Raw genomic sequence first — 17033 nt, 5'->3', positions numbered from 1 at the left:
AGGATATTCGTTGTGCTGCCAGGGCTTCTCTCTAGTTGTAGTGCATGGGCTCAGTAGTTGCGGCGCTCGGGCTTAGTTGCCCCACGGCATGTGGGATCTTAGTTCCCTGACCGATTCTTAACCACTGGACCACCAGGGAAATCCATCATTTCCTCTTCTTAAAGAAGAAGGGCTAGACTATGTGCTTGAAGACCCTTCCTGTATTAGGAGTCTGTCATTCCACACTGGCAGGGTGGGGGGGGGCTGGGGGGGCCTCCAGGAGGTGTGTAATTGAGAGAAGTAACAAAAGAACAGCTGATCCTCGTTGCCCTCCTTCATAACTGTGTATTTTCACTCCAGCACACAGACGGGACTTTCTGTGTCAAGCCCCTCAAACAGAAACAAGTAGTAAGTATTCGAGGGCCAGGGACTGTTGGTGTACCCCCTTCTCTCTCTCCACTCGTTTGCTAAAGCACTCTTCTTTCCCTTCCACCACCACCATCCTTTTTTTAAATCAAAGAAGAAAAGCAAACAGGGAATTCTTTTCTGTGTTGGAAACTACTTGGGTGGCCTGAAAGGAATACTGATTTTTGGTATCTCTGTTGTTCCCGAATTGTTGGTGGTGAGGTAGCCATTATCTGAGCAGGGGACTTTAGAAAATGAAAGGACAAAATTTATCTCCTGACTTTAGGTTTAGGGAGAATGTTTTTATTTAAAATGCCAGGGTGAGAGACATTTCCAGCTAAAGGATAAAAGTATTGGGATCCAGTTCAAGGCCAACTGGAGCTCTTGGCGTAATTTATCCCAACATTCCTTTTCTCACATTCCAAGTTTGCTGGCCATCTGCCCCCTTCCAGAATGATCAGGCAAGTTACGCATATGTTGCTGGAAGTCCTAACCCCCGCTGTGTGCCAGCACTTTCCTTCCACTCTTGCAGAGGCAGGAGGAGGGTCATGGAAGACAAGGAGGGGAGGGGTGTCAGTGGCATTGCCAAGGGAAGGTGTGTCGTCACACAAGGGTGTGGAGCAGTCGAGTGGGGGGCAGGGTAGACCTCGGGTTGAGATGCAAAGAAAGCCCCCGCCCCCGCAGATGGGTGACAGATATCTGAAATTCTACATCATTCATTCTTCAGGTATTAAGTGCTCTCCACCCTTAATGAGGTCAATAGTAGTCAGTAATACTTTAGTATGAATTTGTTGATAATGTCCTTTCCAATATAATCACTGCGTTAAAGCAAGTTTTAAGAGGGGCAGAGGAGACAACAGATCCTGACCCAGGGTACGGCCTGGAAAGGCCTGGCCTCAGTGAGTTGCCTCATGGGAAGGCCTGGTTCCCCAGGACTCCTGGATGGGATGGAAAGGCTAGGGTAGCTCAAGGGAAATGGTTTATCTCTTCTTCTGTCGCTAGATTGGCATCAGCAACAGCCTTTGTCAGACTGGAGAGTGGGATGCGACATCGGTGACAGACTGGGCCTTAGGGGCAGGGATAAGTGGGACAGCGTGGGGGGCAGGGGAGAGGAGTGAGCAGGCGTAAAGAAACAAGGGAGGGGCCAGCTTTGGCACCAACATGGCCCAAGCTAGTGGGAGTCAAACGGGGCATTGAAGTTGAGGTTCTCATGTTTTTTGGTTTTTGGGGGGTTTTTTTTGGCTGTGCTTCGGGGCTCGCGGGATCTTAGTTCCCTGACCAGGGATTGAACCCAGGCCCCCTGGCGGTGAGAACGCTGAGTCCTAACCACTGGACTGCCAGGCAGTTCCCAAAGTTGAGGTTTTAAGGAGCAGGGCCAACAGAGGTCATATTTTGCTGCATGTTGGAGATGGGGTGGCTCTGTGGCCCTGGAGGGGGCGCAATCGGCCCCTCCTTCAAGGTCCTGCTCTCTCTTTGCTTCTGCATTTTCCCTTCCCCTCTTTTCCTTGCCCATTTCTTCTCTTTCTTTCCCATTCCCATTGCTTCCCGTTTGTAATGTCTAAACTTAGCTTTTATTATTACATAGCTAATGCTTCTGACACGTGGTCTTCCATCCTTTTCCTAGTTTCTGCCTTCCTTGACCGTCCGTTATAGCGACCTGCAGTACGAGTGTTACTGTTGTATTTGCGCACGTTCCCTGTTGGGCATAAGGGCGGGTGAATGAAGCATTTGATTTCCGTTCCCCTCCCAGAGAGAACACATTAGTAACTAAGAGCCTCCTTTACTCTTCTAGGCCTTTGATTTTTTTCATTGTGAATCAGTAGTCCTTGGTTACCGAAGGAGGTTGGGGGGTGGGGGGTGAGTTCCCACTCGTCTCTCGGTGGAACCAGCCTCTGCCCTTGAACTTTTCCATTGGCTCTTCAGGTGGATGGGGTCAGCTACCTCCTTCAGGAGATCTATGGAATTGAAAACAAGTACAACACGCAAGAGTGTAAGGCAAGTTCCCTCCGCAGTTCTGAATGTACTCCTCCCAGGAGGCAGAGTGAGAACTTCTCTGATCCAGCCAGGATCTAGGGACTTAGCATGCCAAGCTCTGGAATCCGTTTGGTCCTAGAAGGGTATTCCTTCTTCCTCGTTTCAGATGATTATACTTATATAACATTGGAAATGAGAATATAGGCTGGTTTGGATCGGTTCTTCGGCAGGGCTCTGCTCACTCAGTTCATTGCTCCCCACTTCCCTGGGTGGCCTCCTGGGCCCCTTCAGCTCCGACTTTCAGACAGGACCAGATCTCAGCCTCAGAGGACGAGCTTGAGACAAACAGTTGCCAGAAGAAGTGAAACTGAGTGTGCCAGTGCACTTGGTAAACTACCAAGTTCAACGTAGTTTACCAAGTGCATCGTCTCAGCTGTGCAGGCAGGCTGCCTTCGAAAGAAGGTGTGTGACGTGAGGGTCTTTGTGACACTGGCTAAATTTCTGTCCCCCGGCCAGGTGGCTGAGGATGAAGTGAGTGATAACAGTGCCGAGTGTGTGGTGTGTCTCTCAGACGTGCGGGACACCTTGATTCTGCCCTGTCGTCACCTCTGCCTGTGTAACACCTGCGCCGACACCCTGCGCTACCAGGCCAACAACTGCCCCATCTGCCGACTGCGTAAGCCCCGGAGGCCCTGCTGGGTCCCCGAGTTCAGCCCTCGGGGGGAGAAGGGGTCGTGGCTTCTGTGCGGGCTCTTGTCCATCCTGACTCCTGCATCACCGTGTCCTGATGGCCTGTTTTCTTCTTCACAGCCTTCCGGGCACTGCTTCAGATCAGAGCCATGAGGAAGAAACTGGGCCCTCTGTCCCCAACCAGCTTTAACCCCATCCTCTCATCCCAGACATCCGACTCAGAAGAGCATTCAGTAAGTTGGGCTTTTTTCACCTTTTGTCCTTCTTCACGTGACTTTGTGGCAAGTAATTAAACCTTGGCGTTCTGAAGTACTGAGTAAGCTGGCCGAGATCATGTTGTGTTAAAAACCAGCCAATAGTACAGTGGAAAATGAGGTTCTGATCATTAAAAGCTCCCCTTTCCACCTTGGGGACTCAGCGTCCAGTTAACATTTACCATCCCTAGAGCTGTCAGCTTGCTGTTTCACTCCAGTGTCCAGGCGGATGGGGGTGGGGATGGGGTCCAGCTCTGGAACGCCCCCAAGCAGAAACAAGGGGATGATTGTTTGGGATTTACATACAAGTTACCATTTTTATCTGAATCCTCCGAGAAGGTAACTGTTTTTTTTTGTCTTATTTCGTGACTTCAGGGACTGGGAGCCACGTAGATGAAATAATTCACCTCTGTCTCGTGGTGTAAGTGATGGTGTCAAGCCTCCACGCTTTGTAGTTATAGACCAGAAGGTCTTGTCTTTAGGTTAACACGGCTAGTGGAAGAGATTAATTACCAATTATTCACTAAATGGTACTGGAATGATTAGGTAGTGCTTTAGGGAGAAACAATGAGTTTAGCACTTCAGTTCTTACCAGATAACAAATTCCAGGCGGAGTAACTAGTTAACTGCACTAAAAACAGAGCAAGCCAAACATTAAAAACCTAGAATAAATTATAGATGATTCTTTAGTTGACTATGGATGGGAGAGGGCTCTCTAAGCTTGAAAACAATGGAATGCTACCAAGAAAAGAACCTGTAGATTTTTTTTTTTTTTTTTTTTTTGGCCACGCCGCGTGGCACGTGGGATCTTAGTTCCCCGACCAGAAATCAAACCCGCACCCTGTGCAGTGGAAGTGCGGAGTCTTAACCACTGGACCGCCAGGGAAGTCCCGAACATGTAGATTTTATCGCATAAAAATTTTTTTTTTTAGATGTGTAGAAGATGACCAAAGTTAAAACCAAACAGCAAATCATCTAAAGAAAAAAATGTACTCACAACATTTGCATCAGAGGAAAGGCTAGTATCTTTACCATAACTCACTTGAATGAAATAGTAGCTAAATGGGCAAAGGATATATAAAAAATTTCTCAGAAGAGGAAACATAGCTGGTCAACAGTCATTTTTTAAAAAGTCAACCACGTTAAAAATCAACAACATGCAAATAAGATGAGAGACCATTTTTCACCTTTCACCTTTAAAAACTTCCTTTTTTATTTCTTTTTTTTTTTTTTTTTTGCAGTATGCAGGCCTCTCACTGGTGTGGCCTCTCCCGTTGTGGAGCACAGGCTCTGGATGCGCAGGCTCAGCGGCCATGGCTCACGGGCCCAGCCGCTCCGCGGCACGTGGGATCTTCCCAGACCGGGGCACGAACCCGTGTCCCCTGCATGAGCAGGCAGACTCTCAACCACTGCGCCACCAGGGAAGCCCTAAAAACTTCCTTTTTTAAAGATACCCCATGCTGGCCAAGAAGCAGTTAAAACAGGTAGTCTGTACTGCTTGTAAGGGTGTAACTAGAAAGATCACTGAAGATAAACAAAACAGCTGTATATATTAAGAGCCTTAAAAACATTTGTACTTGGTAATCTAAGGTCGTAGAATTTAATACCCAGAAAATGATCTGAGAAAAAGAGATTTTTGCACAACAGATGAACAGATGTTCATCAAAGTGTTGTTTACAGCAGGAAATGGACACAGCTAATAGCCAACACCCATGGAAGAGTGAGGAAATGTATGGTATCTATGAAAAGGGTTGCATGTGAAGGAAAATATTTATGTTCCGTGAGGTAAGCGGGGTATAAAATTATCATTAACACATTGATCACAACTGTGTAAACAGTACAGAGGAAAAAACACTGGAAGAAAATAACACCAGAATGCTAACAAAAGTTATCACTTTGGGTGATTTGATGGTTGATGACTTTTTTCCTTCTTTCCACTTTTATGTATTTTCCAAATTTCCTGTAATGAACATATATTTCTACTGTAATCGGAAAAAATAAACAGTATTAAGAAGAAGTTCATCAGTGAGCAGCGTCAAGGAACACGCGGTTCTCTGATAATTTATCTTTCTTCTGCTTCTAATACAGCTTCCCTTTGCCAGAGCCCCAGACTAGATGTAAAAGAAAGCGTTTTTCCAACGCAGAGGAAGAAACAATGCTCATACCATAAAAGGAAGAGTATTTAATTAATTTCCCAACCTGTCTCTGATTCCCCTAGTCCTCAGAGAACATTCCACCAGGTTATGAAGTGGTATCTCTTCTGGAGGCCCTCAATGGGCCCCTTACCGCATCCCCGGCAGTCCCCCCACTCCACGTGCTTGGAGACAGACACCTCTCGGGAATGCTGCCTTCCTACGGCAGTGACGGCCACCTGCCTCCTGTCCGGACGCTCTCCCCCCTCGACCGCCTGTCCGACTGCAGCAGCCCAGGACTCAAGCTCAGAAACAGTCTCTCCAAGTGAGTAGCCAGCATGCAGTAGTGTTGGCCCTGGGGTCCTTGATGAGGTGCTTTCAATCCATCTTTCACCTCCTCGGTGCTGGCTCGAGTCCCAAGTCCCAGGGCAGTGTAGACCCTCTGGGCTGTTCCCAGAGCTGCTCATTGCACTGAAGACCTGGGCTAGCACCTGAGGGGTAGTTATCCCATCCCTTGGGAGAGGAAAATAAGATGGTACATGGGTACTTAGGAGGATCCAGATGGACGAACCTCTCATGGGTTCTGTTGTGGGAGGAGAGTATGGGGTATAGGGACGATGACAGCGTTAGGGTCATTCAGGCCCCTGGGAGCATCCCTTAGTCTGAGGACCAAAGGGACCTTGTGATCTGTGTTTCTTAGGCGTTTACATCCAACTAGGAGCAAGTCATAATAAGCTTCCGCGGCAGAGGAAAGGAAAGTATTTAACACATGAAAATATTGAAACCCTAAACATGTCAGTGGTTTTCCCCCAGTTCAGACACAATTGTCTGAAAGAGCTAAAGGTAAAACTCCGATTTTCCGACGCCCAGAAGACGTCTCAGACCCTCTGGTGCCCTTTCTCATGTCCCCGCTCCTTCCTAAGATTTAGGTTCCCCTCAGGGCCCTCTTCTCCCTGTGACGTCTGGTTAATGGGAGTGCAGGCGAGTTCGGTTCTTTAAGGGGCATTGGCTGCAGCTGCTTCTCCCTCCGGGCTTATGCAGGTCCATCTCCCAGAATTCTTCTGTGCTGCACGAAGAGGAAGATGAACGTTCGTGCAGCGAATCCGAGACGCCCCTGTCTCAGAGACCGTCAGCCCAGCATCTCAGAGAGGTGATGTGCAGTGTCCTTCCTTGTTTGGTTTTGGACTCCAGGTGCTCTGCTTCCTGCCTGCTGGCCTCTTCCGGCCTGTCTGCTCTCATTCATTCATCAAACGCCCTTTGAACACTCTCTGAGACAGCAGCAAAGGTGTCACCAGACTCAGTCTTTTATCAGTGTACGGGGCCTGTGTTACTGACCAGGCATATGATCCTTTATGCAGAGGACAGCAGCAGTGGGGACACACAAAAGTCCTGCCCTCCTGGCGCTTACAGGCTTCATGGTTGGGGTGGGGTGGACACAAAAGACAGTCAGTACAAAACGTATGTGTCAGGTGTTACCGGGGATCCGTGTGTTACGTAAGGGTCGGGAGGCTCGCTTTAAAAAGTGGTCCATGGGGCTTCCCTGGTGGCACAGTGGTTGAGAGTCCACCTGCCGATGCAGGGGACGCAAGTTCGTGCCCCGGTCTGGGAGGATCCCACATGCCGCAGAGCGGCTGGGCCCGTGAGCCATGGCTGCTGGGCCTGCGTGTCCGGAGCCTGTGCTCCGCAATGGGAGAGGCCACAACAGTGAGAGGCCCGCGTACCAAAACAAAAAAAAAAGTGGTCCATGGACAAGGGGACTCCCCTGGCAGTCCAGTGGTTAGGACTCCGTGCTTCCACTGCAAGGGATGTGGGTTCGATCCCTGGTTGGGGAACTAAGATCCCACATGCCACGCAGTTGCAGGTAAAAAGAAAAGTGGTCCATGGGCAGAGGAGGTGAGATGAACTGGGAAGATGTCTGAGGAGGGCGGGTTCTGGACGCAGGCGCAGCCGGTGGAAAAGCCGGGCGGCTGAGTGGAAGATGGGATCCTCTACCCTGTGCGCCTCTACCCTGGCTTTATGTAACAGAGGTCAGCGGGCTGTCGAGCCCACCCCTGGTAAGGCGGTGGGCTAGGTGCAGCAGAGCATAGGGAGGTGAAAAGCGGTCCATGTCCTGAGGAGCTCATGGTCCAGTAGGAGACAGGACATGTACATGAATAACAACACCACACCTGGCACATAGGTGTTAGTAAGTGTTTGTTGAATGAGTGAATGAATTTTAACCAGAGAAAGGAAGTGCTCCCAAAACAGAGACACTGACATGCTGTGGAGGATCACGCTAAGTGGAGGGAGCCAGAAGCAGTGTGATGGCGGGGCAGCGTTTGAGCTGAATGTCAAAATTTCTTAGACACGAAGAGACAGGTGAGAGAAACATTCCTGGCGGCAGGGACAGTACACGTGCAGCACGGAGCAGAAGTGGGGGCCCTGAGCAGGCCAGTGGTACAGTGGGAACGTGGCTTCACGAGGGCCCACCTGGCGGAGGTGTGCAGACTGGATTAGGCAGGAGACAGACCAAGCCAGGCAGGAGGGTTGCCTGAACCAAGGTTTGTTTTTTTTTTAATTAATTTATTTTTTTTGGCTGCTCTGGGTCTCCGTTGCTGCGCGCGGGCTTTCTCTAGTTGTGGCGAGCGGGGGCTACTCTTCATTGCGGTGCGTGGGCTTCTCATTGCGGCGGCTTCTCTTGTTGCGGAGCACGGGCTCTGGGCACGCAGGCTTCAGTAGTTGTGGCACGAGGGCTCAGTAGTTGTGGCTCACGGGCCTAGTTGCTCCGCGGCATGTGGGATCTTCCCAGACCAGGGCTCGAACCCGTATCCCCCGCATTGGTAGGCGGATTCTCAACCACTGCACCACCAGGGAAGCCCATAAACCAAGGTTTTAAGAAAAGAAGACCTGGAAGAGGAACACAGGCTGTAGAGAGAGAATCCGTAGGCCTTTGCATCTGCCCTGGGGTGCACGGAGGTTGCAAGCCCAGGTGACTGATGGGGGTGCCGGGCGCGGGCTGGGGGGCAGGCAGTGTTTGTATTAGATCCATCGAGCTGGAACTAACCCTCCATCCCAGAGGAGGAGCCCAGCAGGTACCGGGGCCTCCGCCGGTTTTGTGTTCTCTCCCTTCAGAAGGAGAGCTGTTTGTAATCCTGGGGAAACCTGGGGTGTTCCCGTGTCACAGCTGCTGGGTGACCTGTGTCACCTGAGCTGCGGTCTTTGTGTGGCTCCAGCAGCTGCTGGGCCTCGGGCAGGATGTGCTTGCCCCCCCCCCCCCCCCCCCCCCCCAGACAGCCACTCAGGGTCAGGGCTGCATAGAAGCAATGAGAGGAGGAACTGGCCCTCCCTCTGCATGTCGCCTCCTGCCGCCCCGCCCCGATCTCCCCTCTCCCAGGCCCCCTGCCCTGACCCCGCCCCGCCCCGATCTCCCCTCTCCCAGGCCCCCCGCCCCCCCTAACGTGTTTGACTGGTGCTTACTTCTTTGCCCCCCAGGAATGTGGCATCACCCCAGAAAGTGAGAACCTGACCTTGTCATCGTCAGGAGCTATTGACCAGTCGTCCTGCACGGGGACGCCTCTCTCCTCCACAATTTCCTCCCCAGAAGGTACGCGATGGTGGGCGGGAGCAACTGCAGGTCCTTCCCCGTCAGCCGAGTCCGTAGTGCTTCTAATATTTCCTCCCGGATGGACTGGGGAGCAGCAAATTAATACCTAAGCAGCAGACAGAACAGGCCCCGGCTTGAGAGGAAGTGAGACTCACTCTCTTGCAATAAGAGGGTGGTCTAGCGGCTGAGCTGGGGGAGAAGCAGGTATCTTACTCCCAGTCCTGCTGTCGTAAGGTTTTCTTTAACATTATGACAGGGAAAAGCAAATCCCTCATCCCTGAGGTTGAGTTTGGAGCTCTAAAACGTAAAGGAGCCAAACCTTGGAAAACCTTCCATCTAAACCCTATTTGGTGAGGGCAAGGCCAGGCCGCTGGTGTCCTCACTGCCTGGGTGCAGCGAGAGAGCTCTGCCCCCAGTCCTCTCACAGCAGCCGGGCCTGACCTCCGTGTCCTTCCTCCAACTCCTGTCTCCAAAGACCCTGCCAGCAGCAGTCTGGCCCAGTCGGTCATGTCCATGGTGTCCTCCCAGATCAGCACCGACACCGTCTCCTCCATGTCCGGCTCCTACATCGCCCCCGGCACGGAAGAGGACGGGGAGGCTCTCCCCTGCCCCCGGGCCTCCAGCAGGACCCCCTCAGAGGAAGGAGAGGTAAGAGAGGAGCATGGGCTCGCCCTCGCCACTCTGCTCTGCTCTGTACTCGAGTCCCAGGGAGCTCAGTCCAGGGCCTGCCAGGGAGGTTGGCAGAGCCCCGCAGTGCTCGGGACGGGAGCCCCGGAAGACAGGGTACCGTGTCGTTGACTCAAAGGCTCCCTCAGATGTGATCTTCCGTGTGGTACCCCTTCTGTCCTGAGGACTTGGTTTGGGTTTGCTGCCAGGCGAGCTGGGTAGGAGGGCCGGTGGCATCTGCACCTTGACTTTTGTCGCTCCTTTGCAGGTGACACCAGCGGTGTCTCCAGACTGCAACTTCGCGGGCCTCGCCGCCGCCGCCGAAGAGCAGGATGCAGAGGTGAGAGCAAGGTGGACGCTGGTGCCCCCTCCCCGGTCAGAGGGACGGCCGGTGCCGCAGAGGATGCAGATAGCATGGGGGCCGTTCTGGAAGAAGCCTTCCAAGGGGGCGCACTTGGATCTGTTAGAGGCAGGGTGCAGAGCAGAGGGACTGTCCGATTAGCAGAGGGCTCTGGTCTCAGCATAGTAGGCGTGGGGTGAGTTCTAGAGGGAAGTCTTCCAGGCCAGACCCTTGAGAGGGTGTTTGTCCTCCAATTCACTTAGTATTTACCTGGGACGGGCATCTCACGTCTTCCTGGCACTGGGGGACACCAAGACCGAGTGACATGGCTTTTGCCTGCCCACCCCCCACCAATCCACCCCATCCCGGAGCTCCGTCTGATGGAGGAATCAGAGTTATAACTCAGCGTGAGAAGTGCTCTGACAGAGGTGTGGCCGAAGTATGTGGAACGCCCAGCTCACAGTGGGGACTCTACAACTTTCTCTTGAGCCAGATGTTCTCAAAGGAGCATCTGGATAGGGTTGGGGATCCTAAAGGATTTCTGGAAGTTTTATGATCTCACGGTTTGCTTTTTCATTTGACAACTTTTATTTCCACCTGAGAGAAACAGTGTGAGCTGAACTATGACCAAGGGTATTCCTGACAGTCCTAGGGTCCCTCCGTAACGTGCCTCAGACCTGGTCCCTACAGGCCGATCCTGCCTCGCCAAACAAAATCTGCCTCTGCTGGGCCTCCCAGCCGTCTCACACCGACAGGAAATGTATAGACACCATGAGGGTGACTAGTTCTGTCTTCTGACGATCAATAGACTCATTTCACTGCTTTCTGGACTCATAGTGCCTTCCTTCTGTCCTAGGGAAATGATGTTCTAGAAGAAGAGGACGGATCACCCACACAAGAAGATGGTAAAAGACCTGGTCTTTTGCTCCCTTTTATTATATTTCTTTCCCGGGTATTGTCTAAAGGGTACAGAAAGGGGCCCTGGTGTGACTTGGCGGCACTGCTCAAGGGTGTGGCTTTGGGGAAAGGTTGTCTTCTTGGTGGAATATCAAAGCGAGCAGGGTATCTGAGGACCTCAGCACCCTTCCCGGCTCTCTCTGGGCCTCTGAGCCAAGGCTACAGAAGATACATGGAGTTCTCCATTTACGTTGAGTAGGTCCTGAGGCTTCTTGGGCAACTCCCATCACCTTCCTTCCTGCTTCAGCTTCTCAGCTGAGTCTCACAGAACGGCTCTGGCAGCCCCAAAGTTCAGCTGCAGCAGGAGAACAGCTTCCTCCCCTTGGGGGAACCGACTGTTAGGCAGTAGGTTTTCCTGCCTTAGTGAAGAAAACGGCTGATGTTACAGTAGTAGAAGGATCACAGCCCTGGCGGCACAGCGAAGGTGAGGTGAAGAGACGTCAGCAGCTCAGCGTAGACTAGTGTTTGTAGGCTATGGGAACGATTCTCTTTACCATCATTCAGGCCTCAAGTATATATATTTTTTAAATTGGAATAGTTGGTTTACAATGTTGTGTTAGTTTCTGCTGTCCAGCAAAGTGAATCAATTATACATATACATATATCCACTCTTTTTTAGATTCTTTCCCCATACAGGCCATTCGAGTATTGAGTAGAGTCCCCTGTGCTCTACAGTAGGTCCTTATTAGTTATCTATTTTATATATAGTAGTGTGTATATGTCAATCCCAATCTCCCAATTTATCCCTCCCCTCCCTTCTCCCCGCCATAACCATCAGTTTGGTTTCTACATCTGTGACTCTATTTCTGTTTTGTAAATAAGGTCAATTATACCTTCAGTCGGAAGAATTTTGTTTCTAGTAAGCTGAGAAGCGAAGGAACGACCTACATATAGAGCAAGGAAGCAGGGGGGCGGGCTGGGAATCCCGCCTGGGAGTGCAGGACCGGGCGTCCCAGGAACCGGTGTCTCCTCCCTCTGCTCCTCTGAGGTGCCTCCGCAGAAGGGCAACCTCCAGAGCAGACCTGGATCCCAGCCGGGATGCAGATGGCATGCTAGTCGCTTCTGCTTTGGCCCTGGCAGTTGCTTGGGGGGCGGTGTGGTGTGCAGGGGGTGCGCATGCACACTTGACCACTCTCTCCTGGCCAAGTAGTGCCGGAGGAGGGGTGGTCGCCCAGGCTGTGCCTCTGCCGCACGCGTGTGCCAGCCAAGCCGGGGTTGGGCGCCGCCTCCCCTCGGTTGATGTCTTCAGGGCTCAAGGCTCCGAGTTCTCCATTGTGATTGTCGCCCCCCCATAGAATATTTGCTTCTAAAAGGCACAGGGCAGTACGTGGTTTCCACCTCACATTCCATATGTGGTTTCCGCCTGACATGCCATACGCAGTAGATGTATGTTTCTTCCTCTCCCTTTCACCAAGGAAACAAAGCGGGGTGGGGGGCTTGAAAAAATAACATCTAAGACTGTCCGCTTCCCATCTTCCACGACTGTAGGTTTCTGGTCAGCCCCTTAAAACATACTCAGAAGAGCAAATTAAGTCTCAAAGAAAATAAATCATAATTTTGCGAACGAAGCGATTCTTTGATTTGAGGAGCAAAATATGGAACCCAAGAGCTTTAATTGCCGTTCTATGTATTAGTCATTTCGCAGAGTCTTGTGGTCATAAACACACCCCACGTCCACCAACAGACACAGGCCGGAGCCAGGGTCGCTTCCCCCGTGGCTCTCCTAGCTCTTCCAGCCTGGCTTAGCTCTGCTCTGGGCCCGGGTCTGCGTGGTCCGTATCCCACAGACCTCCCCAGGGTCTGATTTCCCAGGAACGAAGGCTGGAAAGGGGCCAGTTAAGGAAACAGAGCAGAACAGAGCGAGAACACAAACATACCCACACAGTTTCCTTTATTGTCCACTCTTTACCCACTTAATTATTGTCTTTTTTTTAACATATGATTTGATTTTTTTTGTCTCCATCCTTAAGATTTTTATTTTAAGGACAAAGCAAAGCAGAGAAAAACACAGCCAGGCCCTCTCTAACTGCCTTAACTCCGTTACAGGCCAGAGGACATTCGCATTTCTAGGTATGGAGTGTGACAATAACAATGACTTTGACATCGCCAGCGTGAAAGCACTGGACAATAAGCTGTGCTCTGAGGTCTGCTTACCCGGTGAGTGGCAGTCTGCTGAACATGAACTTGGTGGGAGACGCTCCCCTGCTCGCACCCCTGCTCTCACCCTGGGACACCCATCTCCTGCCCTACAGTTCCTGCAAGAAGGCATGGGCTTTGCTAAGATGCTGGGAGCCAGTTGCTGAAAGGAAGTGAGGCGGCCTCGGGAGAGTCCTTGGGCAAAAAGCGACTCTGCTCTAAGCGAGACTATTTGGGCCTGAAGAAAGGCGCAAAAATCCCTCCAAATCCTTCCGATTTGGCCTGACCGTGCCCCCTCCATCATGATCTTGCAGATGCCATGGCAGGGGGCCTGGTCTTGTTTCCATCAACAGGCAGTTTAAGGCAGACACGGCCTCTGTGAGAAGGTCTTGGAAAGAGAGCCTGAGCCCTTGAAAAGGGAACCTGTAGCTCCTCAGAGGAGAGTGTTTAGTTAGGATCAGAGAGGAATTTCAAAGCCAGCGTTTTGTAGACTAGCTCTGTGACCCAGTGAGCCCTGGGCTACCACCAGTTGCCTTGTGCTCCCTAGATTTGGATCCCAAAGGAACGATCAGGGGTCGAGGGTGACTTCTCCCTGGAGCCCTAACTCTGTAAATTCGATCAGGGCCGTCGACATGCCCCTTGTTCCTTCTCATGACACTAAACTGAATCTGGGATGAGTTCTCAGGGGGAGCCCACCTGTCAGTCACACTCTGGGCACTGATGTCCCTCTGCTCCGTGCTCACCAAGGGCTCCACCAACCATGGCTCTAAAGCCACGTCTTGCCCAGTGGACTAGGTCGAAATTGCCCCTCCTGGGTTCACGGCAGAGACTGCCTTCATGTTGCGTGGTTTGTAATCTCTTAAACATGCCCTGGACATGTTTAAGCTTCAGGACAGCCACGTCTCGTCGTGGGTCCAGTGCTTTACTCTCTTGGCGACGTGGCTACAGGCGCTGGAGGGACACAAACTCCTGTGGTTGCCACTCTCCATCAGCTTGCAAAAGACCCAGGTCCTCACCCCTCTGGCCCCATGCAGGCTTGTGGCGGAGGAAGCCGTAATCCCTGGAGACACCTCCCACGGCCTTCCCGAGGGCTCTCCGGTCCCTTCCCACTTAGCGTTGACCCAGCCAGGCCTGGGCCAGAGCGGCTGAGGTCCAGGGTACACTTCACTTCCTGCCTTCCCACTCTTTACCTGGCTTCTGTCTGTCCATTTGTTTCTCATGTCTTTTTGCCAGATGTACGTCTGTCTGTCCAGTTTGTTTATTTTGAAACTCATTTATGTTATCCAGACTTCGTGTGAAAGTTCATGTTCACCCACACCCAACCCCAAGCTTGCTGGGCGTGCGCACATCGAGGGGCTCTCGCTGAGGCGCCCATTCCTAACTGGCAAGAGCCTGTATTTTAATATGCTGAAATTTTCCAGGAAAAAGAAATATTTGTGAGAATAGATGAATCCCTGTTCCACAAAAGCGGGGCTGCTTCTGTGGCAAAGGGTACAGGCAGGATTTGTTTTGGTCACTAGTTGGGGAAGATGACATCTCTGCCCTCACTCTGCCCTGTGTCTGTGGCAGCTGTGCCGGCCAGCCGCTCACTGGGCTTCAAGAGAGGAATCTAGGCTCCTGCCTCCCCCCAGCGGCTCCCCACCAACCCCCGTTTTTTGGCAGAGAGAGCTACTGGGATTGTTTCAGCCACCCATGCTGGTGGAAGCTGACCCCAGGCCTCTGCTTCCTCCTGTCCCTAACTCCCCAGGCCTCTGCTTCCTCCTGTCCCTAACTCCCCAGGCCTCTGCTTCCTCCTGTCCCTAACTCCTTCCGGCCAAGCTGCTGGTAGATGTTTATTCCACTCTGGGATTGCGGCAGGGTAGTGAGACCTGGAAGGAAAACAGTGCCTGGGCCATTCTCAGATTAAACTGGCTCCACCCTTCAGGCCAGACGTGAAACCCAATGACAGTGGCGGCTGCCGGAAGAGGGACTTGAGGGTCACACCGTAGCCTCACCCCGAGGTCTCAAGGACTCTTACGGAGAAGGAAAGTGCATCTGCTCTCTCGGTAAAATGTTTCTCGGGTCCTGCTGTTAGCATCACACTGGTAGCAAAGTGCTGGGGAACTCTCTGGAAGCATCTGTCGGGTTAATGACAGGAGTATCCACTTTGGTAGGTCCCGTGGAATCAACAGGCCTCACCATGCTCAGCTGTAAGTTCAAAGTTCCATCCTATGACTGAGGTGCCTCAGGCTGGCTTGGCCGTCAGGACAGCTTCTCAGGCACTTGGTCCCCCTCTCCACGCTGTTTCCCTCCCCACACGGATGCCACTCCCCTCACGGAGCGCCCACAAGGAGGGAACCCAGGGAGTATCCCATGGTCCACCCTCCCCAGGCCCACACGTGCTCTGCCAGGAGCCCCAGCTGGCGGCAATGATGGCTCAGGTCCCCATTCTCGCTGCTCTCATCACCCTTGTGGGAGTGACGCTGAGAGAGCACCTGTGTCATTCCAGCCCCTCTTCCCCTAAGAAGCCTCTGGGTCTTCTTTGGCCCCAAGACCAAGGTCGGGGGGCGATGGTATGTTCTGAGATTGTTCTGCAAGGTTCTCAAAGGGAGGAAATCTGAGTTGGCCGTTGTAGGTGGTGAGCCGATTAGAATTGCGCGGCCGTGCTAGGTAGACGGGGCTCCAGGGAATCTGATGGAGTATCACACAGGCGGCAGGATAGTGGTCAGGGGACCAGTGACAATTCTGTGAAAAGGCTCTGGGGAGCGTGATGCGAAAAAGCAAAGGTAATTTGGGTTTATTAGTGGAAATACAAATTGTGTGTGCGTGTGGGGGGGGGGTACACGGGCCTCTCACTGTGTGGCCTCTCCCGCTGCGGAGCACAGGCTCTGGACGCGTAGGCTCAGCGGTCATGGCTCACGGGCCCAGCCGCTCCGCAGCATGTGGGATCTTCCCGGACCGGGGCACGAACCCCCGTCCCCTGCATCGGCAGGCGAACTCTCAACCGCTGCGCCATCAGGGAAGCCTGATACAAATGTTTTTAAATGACGGCATTGGATGGGAGTGGGCATACCGATGAAATCTAAAAGGACTTATGGAGGGAATTCCCTGGCAGTCCAGTGGTTAGGACTCAGCACTTTCACTGCAGTGGCCTGGTTCAGTCCCTGGTCGGAGAACTAAGATCCCCCAAGCCACTGCGCAGCCCAAAGCAAAACAAACAAAGAAAAGTACTTATGGAGACCTGAACTAGCCCAAGACTAAGACGCCACTAGGAAGGGTTACGCTTCGCAGATGCTAAGGAGAAATCTGAATTAACTTTCTCTTTTCCTGGAGAGAAACTCTACAAGATGGTGGAACTGTTACAGACCTTAAATTTAATTAGTGGCTGGGTAGAGGCAGGAAAGAGCTGTGCGGAATCCCCCTAGATGTGCTACCCAAATCTGCCTCTAGAGGTCTCTTCACGCCCCCATTTCTGAGCCTGAGGATGGAATTAAGTGGGAACCACCTTTCTCTACCTCCCGTGAAGGATTGTGAATCTCCAGGCCCCCTTTTCTGGCTGAGGGCTGGACGGAATGGTAGCAGCCGCTCAGGAAGTCCTCCTGCGCCTTCCAGGCTTACCTTCTGCATCCAGGATGCGCGGAGCGGCAGGGTTTTGCCGAGGGTCTGGCAGAAGCCTTTTTAGAGGAAAGAGCACCACCGACTGTACCAAGAAGCCGGGAGAACAGAGACTTCAGGTCTGAGTCTTGAGGCTGCTTCAGAAGGAGCCAGTTTTCAGCCCTGGCTCAGAATCTGGACCGGTGGTGTTTGTAGCAAGGACTCATGAATTAAGAGCCAGGCAATCTGGCAGCCAGTGGTGGTGGCGGCGAGGCTGTGGCAGTGTTTTGATTTGACTGTGTGTGTGTGTGTGTGTGTGTGTGTGTGTGTGTGTGTGTGTGTGT

The 17033-nt window shown here is 52.3% G+C and overlaps 1 protein-coding gene across 7 annotated transcripts in view; it reads left to right on the top strand.

Annotated features, from left to right (window-relative positions):
- RNF157 (ring finger protein 157) overlaps positions 1-17033 on the top strand; it is an 83313-nt gene that overhangs the window by 61558 nt on the left and 4722 nt on the right. For 3 of the 7 annotated variants that reach the window (XR_003427556.1, XR_003427557.1, XM_027080762.1), the window contains exons 8-18: positions 340-387; positions 2308-2379; positions 2875-3034; positions 3169-3281; positions 5521-5759; positions 6476-6584; positions 8906-9017; positions 9493-9665; positions 9952-10023; positions 10880-10928; positions 13027-13137. Coding sequence is in view for 5 of the 7 variants with exons in the window: in XM_027080762.1 (XP_026936563.1) it covers positions 340-387; positions 2308-2379; positions 2875-3034; positions 3169-3281; positions 5521-5759; positions 6476-6584; positions 8906-9017; positions 9493-9665; positions 9952-10023; positions 10880-10928; positions 13027-13137 (1258 nt within the window). In the remaining 2 variants the exon portion in view is untranslated. Of the gene's footprint in view, positions 1-339; positions 388-2307; positions 2380-2874; positions 3035-3168; positions 3282-5520; positions 5760-6475; positions 6585-8905; positions 9018-9492; positions 9666-9951; positions 10024-10879; positions 10929-11179; positions 11517-13026; positions 13138-17033 lie in introns of those variants that run through there. The other 4 variants (XM_027080765.1, XM_027080764.1, XM_027080766.1 and 1 more) reach the window with 4 other exon arrangements.

Source organism: Aethalodelphis obliquidens, unplaced genomic scaffold, assembly GCF_003676395.1.
Source record: "Aethalodelphis obliquidens isolate GAN/ISIS:26980383/991018 unplaced genomic scaffold, ASM367639v1 scaffold44, whole genome shotgun sequence".
NCBI lineage: Eukaryota > Metazoa > Chordata > Mammalia > Artiodactyla > Delphinidae > Aethalodelphis > Aethalodelphis obliquidens.
The sequence above is the reverse complement of the archived record's forward strand: the minus strand, read 5'-3'. Positions and strand labels throughout refer to the sequence as shown.